Here is a 15089-nt window from a genome sequence, read left to right on the forward strand (position 1 = left end):
GCTTTTCTTTGTTGGGAGGTTATTTATTACTGATTCAATCTCCTGGCTTCTTATGGGTCTATTCAGGTTCTCTATGTCCTCCCGATTCAATCTTGGTAGATTATATGCATCTAGGAATTTGTCCATCTCTTCCAAGTTATCTTGTTTGTTAGCATATAGTTGCTCACAGTATCCTCTAATGATATTTTGTATTTCTACTATGTCTGTTGTAATATTGCCTGTTTCATCACATATTTGATTAATCTGGTTTCTTTCTTTCTTCTTCTTGATCAGTCTAGCCAATGGTGTGTCTATCTTGTTAATCTTTTCAAAGAACCAGCTTTTGCTTTCATTTATTTTCTGTATGGTTCGTTTATTTTCTATTTCATTTATTTCTGCTCGAATCTTTATTATTTCTTTTTCCGGGCATTTTTGGGGTTCATTTGTTGTTGGTTTTCCAATTCCCTGAGGCATGATGATAGGTTTTCTATTTGCCATCTTTCCATCCTTTTCTTATGCACACCAATTGCTATGAATGTCCCTCTTATGACTGCTTTTGCTGTGTCTCATAGATTATGGACACCTGTGTACTCATTTTCATTTGTTTCCATAATTTTTTTTTTTTGAGAGGTTTTCACTATAGGGCGCATGTGCTTGCCAGAAAGACAGAGAGAGAGACAGAAAGATAGAAAGCAAGAAATCACCCCCCAAGGGGGATGGCCATGCCACAATCCCTTCTCCTCCATTCTCCTCTCGGCATCTTGGGCATGCACGCACACATGCCCGGCGTGAGTTTTAAGCCACCGGGTCCAGGATGCGAACTGCAGTGGACTACGTGGGAGTCCAGCGACATAGCTATTACGCTAACTGCTGGTTCCCATATTTTTTTAATTTTTTTTTTTACTATTTTTTTGTGTGTGTTCTCTTTTCTTTAATGGAGTAGATTTTCCAAATCCTTCCTCTGCCATTATTGCTGACATCCAGTATTTATATGTGTGTGTGTGTGTGTGTGTGTGTGTGTGTGTGTGTGAGAGAGAGAGAGAGAGAGTTCTCTAGTCCATGGAGAAACAGTCAACTCACTTCATAGCTCTCATGGTTCTTATTCCCACCATCATGTTTTATGGCAGCAGCCAGATCACCTGTCAGGGCCTTCAGTGAGCACTTCAGTCCAGAAGGTCTCAAGTGAATACTTAAGTAACTGTTTTGAAGGAATGTGTCATAGACTGATGATTTTTTTCTTTTCCAGCTGGAAAAATTAGGTCATATCTAGATGTCTTTTTGTCCTTAAATACTGTATTGGTCATCAGAATTTAGTGCAGAAAACAGAAACATGCTAAGCATTTCAAACAGGAAAGGAGAACACATGGAATTAAATAAACACAAAAAGAATTGTAGGAGTGAAGAAAGAATAGGTTCTAGGGTGAGCCTTCAGTATGAGTCCCAGAAACACAGATCTGACCTTTAAGACATCTGTTTCTGAGGGTGGACTTCATTTAGACTTCTCAAAAAATTTTTTTGAATTTGATCATCTTTGTTTTTTTTGTTTGTTTTCTTGTGTTACTTTCTGCTGTTATTTTTATTAGTTTTTATTCCTAGCCTCCTTGGGTTTATTGTACTGATCTTTTTTTATAGTCTAGGTTGAATGCTCAGAATGTTTATTTTCATCAGTTCCTAGTTTTTAATATGTTAATGTTAAGACTTAAGATTTATTGCCAGAACCATATTGTTTTGGTCCTATAAGTTTTCACGTTAATTAATTTTACTCTAATTTACATTTTTAAAAATTAATTAATTAATATTACATTCTTTTACTGAACATCACAGCATACAAAATGCTATTTCCCATCCAGAATACACTGTATAGTTGCTTAATCATACATGTTATCATCAACAAATAATTTTCCATTTCTTGTTTTATATATATATATATGTATATATATATATACACATTATATATGTATATATATACACATTTTATATATATATAATGTATATATGTGTGTGTGTGTGTGTGTGTGTGTGTGTGTGTGTGTTTAATTTATCTAACTACTTTCAATAGTGAGTTCAACTAATATATCCATATTTGGGAACACATGTTAACTTTAGGCATGAAACTCTGTGAGTAGAATGAATATACTATAAAGTAGCACCTAGCTAAGGCTCTATAGCTTACTGCCATCATTAAATAGGTATTTTTAATATGTTTTTTTAATTTTAAGAAAGACAGTTTTAGCTTTAATTGAAATAAAAAAATGTTAAGCTTAAGACTTAAAGCCAGGAAACAGGTTAGGATTCTGTTCAAATAGTAGTTACATGGACCTGTCAACAACTTAAGAGAAGACAAAAACCTTTAACTCTGGAAAACAAAGCATAGAAGATCAGTAATATTTTAGTGAAAAGTCATAAAATTCTATTTCATCAGTTCAGTCTCATGTATTTTATCTTTAGTGTGGTCCAATATTCCCAGTTAAATTCTGGGGTATAATATTCAACTCCAGACTTGTTCCTACAATTAAACTGACCATTTTCTTAGTTGTTTTTGAACTCTTAATTCTTTGTGTCTGATTTTTGTTTTCCTGAGCTAACACTCCCTTCAAAACTTCTTGGAGAACTGGTCTGGTGTTGGTAAATTCTTTCAGGTTTTGTCTGTCTGAGATTGTTTTTGTCTTCCCTTCCCACATGAAGGATAATTTTTCTAGATATAGTATTCTTGGTTGAAACTGTTTTTGACTCAACACTTTGAGTATATTTTCCCATTCTTTTCTTGCTTGCATTGTTTCCGATGAGAAGTCCACTATTAGCTGGATGGGATATCCTTTGTAGGTAACTTAACGTTTCATTCTTGCCAATCTTAGTATCCTGTCTTTGTCTGTGATTTTGGTCAACCTGGCTCTAATGTGTCTTGGAGAAGATCTTCTTGGGTTGATTCTATTTGGGGCCCTTTTTATTTCTCGGGTCTGGATCTTTGAATGCCTCTCTAGGTTTGGAAAGTTTTCATCCAGGATTTCATGGAATAGATTATCAGCGCCGTTATTAGTCTCCTGGGATGACGATTATCTGAATGTTTGGACGTTTAATGGTATCTAGTATTTCTTGTATATTTTTCTTCTTTTGGGGGGCTATTTTCTCAGTCTTTGTGGTATATATTTCTAGTCCAGTGAGTCTGTCTTCTACATCTGAGATTCAATTTTCTGTATGATCTAGTCTGTTTTTAATACTTTCAAGGGAGGTTTTGACTCTCTATCTTATAGCCTTCATCTCTGACAGGTCCATTTGATTCTCTTTCATTGGGTGTCTCTCCTCTTTCAGATCTCATAAGAACTTCCGCCCCTCCTTGTCAGATATTTTCTAACTGCCTCTTCTCTTTCTTTTAGCTTTGTCACTATGAATATTCTAAACTCTTTATTAGACATTTCTTTGAATTCCATTGTACTGTCTGTGGATGAAGAAGAATTATTCTTTTCCCTTGGAGGAGAGATATTTCCTTGGTTTGTCATATTTCTTGTGCCTCTGTGGTGATTTCTAGTCATCTGATGGGTTATTCATTTCTTCCTAATTTCTAGAAGCTCAATCTGAGTGTACAGAGGCATGCAGGAGGAGGTGATCTGCACATTCTTTACTGTTCTGTTTTTTCTTCCTTTTTGTGGCAGATTCAGTGGGAATTGAGAAATATGTTGACCCTAATAGTATTCGGATGTTTGGCTGTGGTTCACTTAGACCTATTTAGATACTCAGTGCATGGATGCTGAGCAGCAAAGTGAGGTAAAAGAAAAGGTAAAAGAAAAAGGATAAGAAAACAGAAAGAGAGAGAAGAAAAAGGGAAAAAAGAGAAAAAAAAGGAAAAAATATTTTATTTTTTATTTTTAAAAACAAAAAATGAAGACCATGCGGCACCTTCAAAATCACTAGTTCTCAGCTCCCATGGAGGACTCAGTCTTCTTCTGAAGGCGTTCCCTTTTTGCCTCTCCTAATTGGGAGAGAGGGAGGGGATTATTAACAAGAAAAAGGAGGATCTGATAGCCAAGAAAATACTTTACCTTAAAAATTTTTTTAAATAAAAATTTTAAAAATCAAAAGACAGAGAGAGATGGAGAGACAGAAAGAGAGAGAGAGACAGAGAGAAAGATACAGGGGGCTCTAACAGGCGAATTCTCAGCAGAAAATCTTCATTTTTCTTACACCCTGAAAACACTAGTTTTCAGCTCCCATGGAGGACTCTAATTTACTTTTTTCTAAGCCTTAAAATCATCTTTAATGAGATTTTTTTCTCATATAAATAGCTTAATATTTTTGTTACTGGTTTCTATTCTTTATTTACCATTTATTTATTAGATTTTGGTTATAGAATACTTCACTTATTGGGCCATAGTTGACATGGTATTTAAGACACTGGACTCTCGCATGACCAAATGCGTTTTGAGTGCCAGACCTAGAAGCTTGAAAATCATGCCAGATGTGTGTGTGTGTGTGTGTGTGTGTGTGTGTGTGTGTGTGTGCATGCTCAAAATCCCAAGAGGAGAATGGAGGACAAGGGATTGGGGTGTGGCTATTCCCCCAGGGAGCGATTTCTCACTTTCCCTCTCTCTGTCTCTTTCTGGTGAGTGCACACACCCTATAGTAAATACCTAAAAGAAAAAAAAAACTTTATTTATAATTTTGTGGCTTAATATTATATTTTAAAAAGCTTCCATTGGCCTTTGAAAACAATACATATTCTTTGATAACTATATATACCCATAAATGCACAATCTGGATGGATAATTTTATTTTAAAAATTCTTTGTACCTTTATTATTTGTCTCACAAAGTCAGTTTTTGAGGAGGACATTTTGAAATATGTTCCTTTTTTGATTTTTCAAACTTTTCTTGCTTTATACCATTTTTTGCTTTGTAATTCAATCATTATCCTTATAAAGAATTATTCGTGATTTGTAACATTTTAATCAATAGAAAGCGTGTTTTTGTGTTATACTTAATGACTTTTGATTTTCCTACCAGTTTTACAGAAACTGATGTCAGATAGTTCTCTGGTTGTACCTTTGTCCAGTTCTTTATTAGCATTTTTGTGGGGTTTGGTTTTTTAATTGAAAATCAGTGCCAATCCATAAAGGTATTTTCAAAAGTTCATTATTTTAAGTAAGCCATTTTAAAATGTGTCTAAAAGTCTAATAAACAAGGAAATAACTCATTCATATCTATGTCTTGACTTATGTATTTTATTTAGTTGCTGACTTTTTATTTAGTTCTAATCTTTTTTTTTCTTGCTTTCTATTCTCTCTCTCTCTTGCTTTTGATAAGATTAATGGACTAACTAACTAATTGATTGGGTATGGAGTGGGGTTCTCTAGTGCACAGAATAAGACAAATCCCTAAATGTATTGTTTTCTATAAACTTCAAATACTAATTTATGTCTACACCATTATTTCTTAATAAGTCAAGACATTTGGTTCACCCTCAATTTTTCCTCCTGGCAGTCTCCCATACTCCTTGAGATGTTGTTGAAAACATCTGGCATTGATGTTACAAGTTGTTATTCTTTTTACATTATGCCTCTTAAGCTACAAAAATACTTCTTTGCATTATCAGTGATGATTAAAGATAAAGCTTAGTTTCTTCTTTTATTTTATGAAATTTTTAGTTATAAATGTTATATAAAAAGAAAATACCTGCTAATAAACAACGAAAACATCCCAGTTCTTTTACTGAGCAAACTATTCAGTTGAAAAATCCTACTTATGTGAAATAGGATACTTCAAAAAGTGTGTGAAAAATGAAATTAAAGTATAAGTTTCTTTAGTGCAAAAAAATTTAGAATCCTTGCACAGTTTTTACATAATATGCATTTTTACAAATTTTTTGAAGACCCCTAACAATTCTGTGTGGACCTCTTGCAGAACCACCCAGTCTGGAAGATGCTGGCAAGATGCTGAATGAGACAGTGGTGCTGAGCAACCCCGTGCAGCTGGAGTGCAAGGCAGCTGGAAATCCTCCACCTGGTACGTTCACTTTGGACTCTAACTCATTCATATTTTAAGATTTCTGGGAATAACTGAAACTGTTTATGAGTGGACTTCTTAGTTTAATAAAGAAAAGATTATAGAATACAGTTCAAGGGTAAAACATTGATAAGATCATTAGGTAGATGACATAGCTTTTATTCCTTTTAACTGCATGAAATAATTTATTTATTCAGACAATGTAGAAATATATGAATAGTTAAGGACCAACAGGTGATATAATAGCTAAGTTACTGGACTCACACTCTCATGTAGTTGACCGTGGTTCGAGTCCCAGACCTGGCAGCTTAAAAACTCACACCAGGTACATGTGTGTGCATGCCCAAAAGTCCTGAGAGGAGAATGGAGAAGGGATTGTGGCATGGCCATCTCCCCTAGGGTGTGATTTCTTGCTTTATGTCTCTCTGTCTCAGTCAGTCTCTCCAGTGAGCACCCTAGAGCAAAAGTCTCTCAAAAAAAAAGTAGAAAGAAATACGTGACTAGTTCAATTGCTGTTGTCCAAGTGGTGGCCACAAAACCCATAATGGTATTTGCATACATTTATATTAAAAATAGTAGGGTATTTTGAAAATAATTATTTATCTATTTTTATTTATTATTATTATTTTTAATTTGCTGTAAGTACATGTGCTCACCGGAGAGAGACAGAGAGAGATAGACAGTGAGAAAGTAAGCTGCCAGATCTGGGACTCGAACTGCTACTAGCCAATGTGGGAATCCAGTGCCTTAATCACTATGCCACCTACTGGCCCCTAGTAATGCATTTTTACCTTTTGAAAGTATCTTAGTGAGTCTAGACCAAACTGATTATAAATCACAATCACTCTAATGAAAATACACTGAGCTTTGTATATTCTCATCACTGGGAGGTTATTCATATATGGCAATAATAATATAAATTTTTTGAGGCTAATAGTGTGTATGATACTTGATTTGGATTAGATGCACAGATAAAATTTTTATGGATGAGAAAAAAAACAAAAAGAATAGGTTGGAATTTTACTATCAAACATTGTTTATATATTAGAGGTAATATGAAGAACATCTTTTCAGAACTCACATTGACCTGTTTTTCTTAGGATTCCCTTCTCTTAAAAATGAATCCTAAAGAGATGTTTACTTAAATAGATTTCACTCAAATAATAAGCATATGAGTAAAGTAATTGTGACTCTTTTAGTTAAAATCCAATTTAGTTTACTGAATTAAGAAACACAATTACAAAGATCATCTTCTTCCTTCCCCTTTCAGTTATCACATGGTATAAAGATAATCGTCCACTCTCTGGTTCCACCAGCATGACTTTCTTGAACAGAGGACAGATCATTGATATCGAGAGTGCCCAAATCTCAGATGCCGGTATATATAAATGTGTAGCCATCAACTCAGCAGGAGCTACAGAGCTGTTTTACAGTCTGCAAGTTCATGGTTAGTGCTGCTTCTTCTAGGTCCATCTCGGGGTAAAGAAACATGCAAAATGATTAAGTGTGTTCATAACATTCTAGTGTAAATATTTAACAGCGTGTCATTGCTATCTTTATTTAAGGGCTTAGTGTTCTAAAATCAATGAACATTCTTATTCCTGATCCCTACTAAAATGCTGTACTTGTGCATGCTACTAAACGTAAGTTTGCTTTAGATGAGTTGTTGAAATAGTCATTGATGCTCTCATCAGCTAATGATAATTACTTTGACAGGATCATAGGTATTTATTATAAGTACTGTTTGTAAGTACTCACCAGGATCATAGGTATTAGTTAAATATTTCCAAGTTACTATCTCTAATAATGATTTTGAAAGGTTAGCATATCATGACAGTGAATGTGGTGGACAGGGATACACTTGGGCTCTGGACACACACACACTCACACTCACACGTAAGCCTGGAGAGCAAGAAATAAAGTTGGATCTGTCGTGAAAATGGGATTTTCAGACAAACTAGCAAAACCTCCTTTTCCTCATCTGTAAAATGGAGATACTGATATTTGTCCTACTTCAACTCCCAGGGTGGGGGATGATTAGATCCCAAATAAGAGATGTGAAAAGAACAGAATGAAAACAAACCAGAGAACCCACCTGTGAAAGTGCCATTATAAACATTACATACCGTTTTCATTATTTTGAGATGATGTATCCTATGACGCCAACATAACTTACTTTTATTTTTTTTAGTGCCCCCATCAATTTCTGGCAGCAATAATATGGTGGCAGTGGTGGTTAATAATCTGGTCCGGTTAGAATGTGAAGCCAGAGGTATTCCTGCCCCAAGTCTGACCTGGTTGAAAGACGGGAGCCCTGTGTCTAGTTTCACTAATGGAATACAGGTATTTTCTTTTATGTCTTCAATGCGATCTACCACCTTATTATTCAATACAGAAAAGTACAAATGGGTGAAGGTATTGCTCAGATTGAGAAAACAGTGATTAGCAAATGTTAAAAAAGGAAAGTGCCCGTGTGCAGGTATATGGGCCATAAACCAGACCACTGGAATTTTTAAACAATTCATGGAAAGCTGAGTATTTCTAAAACTTCTCTCACCTTATTCATGTTGTATTTGGCCATTTGTTTCAGCCACTTGCTATTTTCTACCTTCCCCCACCCGTGCTCCTTCCTCCTACTGCCACAGCGATACCTTCTACATAGAAATGCTTAACAACAGAAATAGTCATGTTTTGATCGAATTTACATTTAAATTTCTGAAAGCCAGTGCCAGCAGGTGGCATGGTGGTTAAGGTATTGGCCTCCCACTTGGACAACCATGGTTGCAGTCCTGAACCCTGTGGCTTGAAAATCAAGCTGGGTATGTGTGTGTGCACACAAAATTCTGAAAAAAGAATGGAGGAGAAGGGATTGTAGCATGACTATCCCCCATGAGTAGTGATTTCTCATGTTCCCTATCTCTGTGTCTCTCTTTGTCTCTATCCAGCAAGCACATGTACTCTATGGCAAAAATCTAAATATATAAATTAATAAAATTAGAGAACCACAAAGAGCATATATACTTCTATACAAAATAAATTAATTAAATAAGAAAATTATAATGCAAACATCATGAGTGATGAAATTTGAGTCTTAAAAAAAGATTTAAGTGCATTACATTGACTCAAAATTAAAAATATAGAAGCCTGTACATATAATTTAAAGTTTAATTTTATTTTGCCTAGTAGAGAACATGGTTCTCCTAATGTTCTACTTCTTTCACTTTTCTTGAATACACAGTGCCTTTAGGATTTGGAATTGTAGAAGATCTAGAGTTAGTATCAATATTTAGAGGTACAACTGGATTAATGGGGTGAAAGGACAATGAACGTGGCTAATCAATTTCCTTGGCCACTCTGTGGTTGTTACCTGATTTTACCTGTTCAGCCAAGGAAAAGCTAGAAATTAGCTCTTCTTATTCATATTTCTTTTCTTTTTTTTTTTTTAAGGTTTTTGTCATAAGGTGCATGTATTCATCATAGACAGAGAGGAACAATGAGAAGAAAATGAGAAATCACCCCCTAGAGGGGATGGCCACATCACAAACCCTTCTCTTTCATTCAGTTCCTAGGATTTGGGACATACATGCACACATACCCTGTGTGATTTTCAACTGCCAGGTCTGGAACTCGAACTATGCTCAGCCATGTGAGAGTCCAAGTACTATAAGCACTATGCCAGCTGCTGGCCCCTTTTTATGTATATATCTAATCTTTCTTCCCTGGTGTCCCTGGTGATTTCCTCTCTCTTTGTAGTAAGAGCGGATGAAATCAAAGGCATACCATATATGCCTTCAGTGGTTATAATCAAGTTTAGTTTCTAGCCTCCATCCTTCCACTGAGAAGGGCATTATGTGATGGTTGCCCACTTTAGAATAGCCAAATGGGAATCTTCCTAGAGACAAAAGTCAGTTGATTAGCCTCAGAAAATAAAAGGAACAGTCATTCCACCTACCATCTCAGGGGCACATTGGTTATTTAGCTTTCTATTCATTGATAGGTTCTCTCTGGGGGTCGCATCCTTGCATTGACCAGCGCTCAAATCAGTGATACGGGGAGATACACGTGCGTGGCAGTGAATGCTGCTGGGGAGAAACAAAGGGACATTGACCTCAGAGTGTACGGTGAGACATTTTATAATTATCTCTGCTCAGAGGGAGATGTGTTGGGAGTCTAAGATGACTGAAGAAGTTAAGAGGAGTTGTTGATAATAATGATATTATGGGATCAATCAGAATCAATTTCTTTTTTCTGCATTGCTTTTGACCTTACCTGATTTTCCTTTTTTAAAGTTCTGAAAAATTAAAATGCATACATTCATCATCTGGAGTGTTTGATAGAATACTCTGAAGAACATGACTAGGGGTAGCAGCGCCACAGTTCGGAAGACATAATCTCACTGAAGCAGGGAATCAGTTCAAGTAGCTCTCTACCAATTGTACTCAAAGTTGTGATGGTATTACTTTTAATTATACTCAAATTTACTTTCAAGATATACCGTATCTATGAGTTAAAGACTACTTAAAAATATTTTTCTTTATGATCGAGTGTGCACATGTGTGTGCATGCATGTGCGTGTATGAGAGAGAGAAAGGAAAACCCTCCACAGGGCCTGGTCATATCATGATCCCTTCCTCCAGCCTGCTAGCCCACTGGATCCTGGGCACTTGCACATGTACCAGTTATGTGTAAGGCTGACTGGGCTGGAGATTGGAACTGTGGTCCCCATGTGGGATCTGGCTTCTCTTGAGCAGTGTTGTATTACTGTGCCTTTGAGTCAACCCTAAAGACTACTTGAAAAGCATATGTGTGCATGCCCAAAATCTAAAGAGGAGACTAGAGGAGAAAGGACTGCAGTGTGGCCATCCTTTCTCAAGGGTTATTTCTCACCTCTCTTTCTCTGTGTCTCTGGTGAGCACACATGCCCTTTGGCAAAAATCACTCTAAAAAGAAAAAGAAAATACGAGATTGCCTCTTTCCATTTCTACGTTGGTTGGTGTCAAGAGAAATGCACTATTATTTTTCATCATTTGTAAGATACTTCCATATCACCACTTTAGGCTGAAAACCAGGATCATCCCTTTGGTAGTAAAGTCAAATGGCTAGCCGACATGTGTGTCTGTCTGAGAATGTATGTATATGTTTAGCATTGAAAAGTTGAAGCTGGGATCAGCAGGCGATGTAATGGTAGTGGTTATGGTGCTGGACTCCCACATAGCTGACTACAATTCGAGTCCTGGATCTGTTGACTTAAAACTCATACCGGGTGTGTGTGCATATGTGTGTGCCCAAAATCCCGAGAGGAGAATGGAGGAGAAAGGATCGTGGTGTTGCCGTCCCCCCAGCGAGTGATTTCTTGCTTTCTGTCTCTGTTTATTCTGTCTTTCTGGTGAGCGTACATGCCCTGTAGCAAAAATCTCTCTTAAAAAAAAAAAAAATGTTGAAGCTCAGTATGCTGGTAATGCAACTGGCAAGGTTCTGGGTTGTGCCCTGGGGCCTTCCTGAGCACAAGTGCACGAGCTGTACCTGTGGTCCGGGCTGCCTGAGACTTAGCGTGGAGATTGCAGCATGAAGACCCTGTTGGGGGCGCCTGTCCCTCTGCTCCTCTCTCTCTTTCTCTGTATCTAAATAAATAAAAATAAACAGTAAAATATTTTAAAATCAATACAAATAAAGAAGTTTCTGTAGCAAGCTACCAAAGAAGTCTAAATTAAGCATGTTTTTAATCTGAAAACAGTTTCTAATCTATGCTCCACTGTTAGTACTGTTTTCATATATTATACCCCTCTATTTGTATTAAAGTACTTGGCAATCTTGTGCCTAATTGGAGCCTAGTGATTGTTGAACCCCAGAGATAAATTCCCTTCAGATTTACATTATAGAATGTGTGTGCATGTGTTGGGGGTGGGGCTAGGAAGAGTAGATAGTAGGCAAAATAATCCCCTCACCCCCCCATAATTAGAAGAGTAGTTCATTTAAAAATGTTCTCCCTGGTATAACTTCAGAGTATCTTGTACCATATTCCAAGATTCTGAAACAAGAGAAATGAGGTGTTTTTTTTTTTAAGATTTGGATTTCTCCTTCTCTTCAAACTGAAGCTCGGAGAACTTTCTTAGAGATCACACATTCTTCAACATCTCTGCAAGTATAAGCCTACGGCACTTCTGATTGGAGTAATTAAATTAAACAAGTGTCATGCATAGGATGAGAAACAGATCCAGAATACACCCCTTCCTAAGCAACATAACCCCAAAGCAAAATAAGGATAACATTTAAGGAAGCTGAGGATCTAAAGGGTCGGACCTGGTTCTCTTCTCAGACTAAACAAAAAGTTGGAAATAAAATCAGGACAGGAAAAAGAGATGTGTTTCAGTAATGTATTTCCCGGTGGTAATTAGATTTTCTTTCATTGATGCCTCTGAAACAAAGACTTTGTTGTGTTTGCATCTTTTTCCACTCCATTTTAAAAGTCTAGTTTCCTTTTGAATTTGATTCAACAGATTTAGAAATAAATTAGCATTCTATAGTCTTGGATTGTTTCCCACTTTGACTTGTGCAAACAGCAAGAAAGAATTCATGCTTTTCTGAAAATTCTACAAAGAATCTAAGATAAACATGTCTTTATATAGTTATGATACTTTTAGCTAATGAGACCAAAGTTTTCCCCAAATGATTAACAGGCTGTGAAGTCACCTATCCTATGTAGGGCTTCCTGGGATGCTAAGACATGTGACTGTATCAGTGTTCATGATATCTTAGAAAGTGACACCGATTATGCAGGTTTTGTCACTTTTACAGCAGTTTTAATCTCCAACAGACTAATTGTGCGTCTTTCATCTAATGCGTCACATAGCAAACACAATCTCACTGTTTTCTGTACCTCGCAGATGACCTTCCCTGAGAGCCAGATATCCGTGTGCTATTAAATGGAGCAGAACATCATCCTGGCCGTTGTTCACGATGGTTCCTCCCTTAGCACAATTCCCGGGGGGTTAGCTCAAGTTCTGCACCTAGAAACAGCACAGGAGGGTGCCCTTTTGTTCATCTTTTTGGTTTTCTGTGGTGTCTTTTCCTCAGTAGCAGACGTGGCAGCAGAGGACCCTCACAGACACAGAAGCACGGTGTTGCTGGTCTATTGCATTCATTGTTATCTTACCATGTGCTGGTGTATCCAGCCTGAAATGACGGCTAATACACTCTAAGGATGTTTCATACCACAAGATAATACTTCTACCAACGCATTTGGAAAGTCTCTCAAGATGCATTTAAATTCAACTTATACTCTCTTGTTTAAAAAAAAAAAAAAAAAAAGCTACAGTGTGTTTAAGTTTTCTCCAATCCTGAATAGTTATGGGATTTAGTGAGAAATGGCCCAGGAAAGCCTTGTCTACGCTTTCTTGGAGTGGCTCTTTTATAACAGTCCTGATTTCATCATTAGATTGAGTTTTCTGAGTTATTATATACACAGGCCTGAAAGAGTCCTTGAGTGGTTATGGAGCCCACCCTCTCGTTCTTGGCAGGGCCGTCCCTAACCCACTGAAGACAAATGGTTGTTTACTTTATTCTTTAATACACCCTAGGGAAGGAGATTGCTTCAGCTTCTCTAAGAACACATTTCAGCATCTGACAAGCCTGATGGCCAGGGAATTCCAATTGTAATCTCATTAAAATTTAAGCTCATTTTCTCTTTTTATGTACTGGTGAGTGTGTTGCACAGCTGGTTCCTGATTTAGTTTTTTTTTTTTTTTTTTATTGTCACACGGTCCACATGGCCTTCACTCCATGGAAAGTTGACAAGGCATGTGGAAAAACAAAAAGAACACTACACTGCCAGTTAGAGACCCCTAACGTTTTGCACTTCCATTGGTTCATCATATTATTTTGCACAAGCTGTTATCTGCCATCCATTTTATGGTGTATGTGCTGTGAGGTGGGATTGAGAAGCTCTACGATCTCTTCCAGCTTTATTTTTTAATTTTGCCTCTGTGATTATGAAATGTATTTATTTCACCAAAAATAATACTAAATATTGAAAATGTCGCTGCTTTTAATTTGTTGTTTCCAAAATATTTCGTAAGTGATTTATTACTTTGGTACTCTTCATCACTAATATCTAGTTCTCAAAGTGTCTGAAATGGGCAACTTGGTGAGAACTTTCAATTCTAAAAGATTTTTTGTTGTTTTTTTCTTGAGCAATATTATACATTTTATTTTTGCTTTGCTTTTTAGTCAAAGTGTTGTTTTTTGCTTTTGCTTTCTTGGTATTTTTTAAAATTCTTTGTTTTTCAAGCTTCCTTGTCCAATCAGCTAAGGTTTCTTTTTTTAATATACATACATACTTACATATATATATATGTATATATATATATACACATATATATATATATATAATTACTATTGATACATTAAATCACTATACATCATTGAGTGTGAACCTCAATCCAGCCTGCTTGAGACCATCTTACACATCCTTGTCAACCTTATCTGTGTCCCACAAGTGTCTAACCTCTCCATTTTCCCCTCAAATTTCCTACACACTTCCCCTCTCACATTCTTTTTCCACTTTGTCTCTAGTGTCCATTACAATTTTTAATACTTTTATGTTCTCTAGTCTTTCAGTATCTAGTTTTTTTTTTAATACAAAGAACTATTTTTGTTCATCAGGGCTACATTAATCAGTTATTACTAACATTTGATTCTGAACCAAATGATGCACAGAGGGTATGTTGGAATAATTGTGATCCTCTTAAAAGAATCAATAAAGTATTCAGTGTATGTCTTGGTGATTAATGAAGATAAAAGGCATGCTGGCCTGTTTTATCCTAAGGGAGATCCCATTTTTCATTTAGTTCCACCGAATATTATGGGAGAAGAACAGAATGTATCTGTCCTCATTAGCCACGCTGTGGAGTTACTGTGTCAAAGCGATGCTGTACCACCCCCTACTCTGACTTGGTTAAAAGATGGCCGCCCCTTGCTGAAGAAACCAGGTCTCAGCATCTCTGGAAATGGAAGCATGTTAAAGGTAAAACTATAGCTTCATTTACTTCATCTATATTATTCCTAAGCCCATGGTTTCAGTATATCCCTATTCAACTTCCCTGTGTTTTACAAACA

General features: G+C 36.4%; 1 protein-coding gene across 1 annotated transcript in view; it reads left to right on the plus strand.

The window, feature by feature from the left end:
• HMCN1 (hemicentin 1) overlaps window positions 1–15089 on the plus strand; it is a 402083-nt gene that overhangs the window by 199053 nt on the left and 187941 nt on the right. Inside the window, 5 exon segments of the mRNA XM_027767566.1 lie at window positions 5874–5975; window positions 7246–7422; window positions 8167–8318; window positions 9973–10096; window positions 14822–14997. Of these exon segments, the coding sequence (XP_027623367.1) occupies window positions 5874–5975; window positions 7246–7422; window positions 8167–8318; window positions 9973–10096; window positions 14822–14997 (731 nt within the window).

This window comes from Tupaia chinensis, unplaced genomic scaffold, assembly GCF_000334495.1.
Source record: "Tupaia chinensis unplaced genomic scaffold, TupChi_1.0 Scaffold144318_1, whole genome shotgun sequence".
Classification (NCBI taxonomy): domain Eukaryota; kingdom Metazoa; phylum Chordata; class Mammalia; order Scandentia; family Tupaiidae; genus Tupaia; species Tupaia belangeri.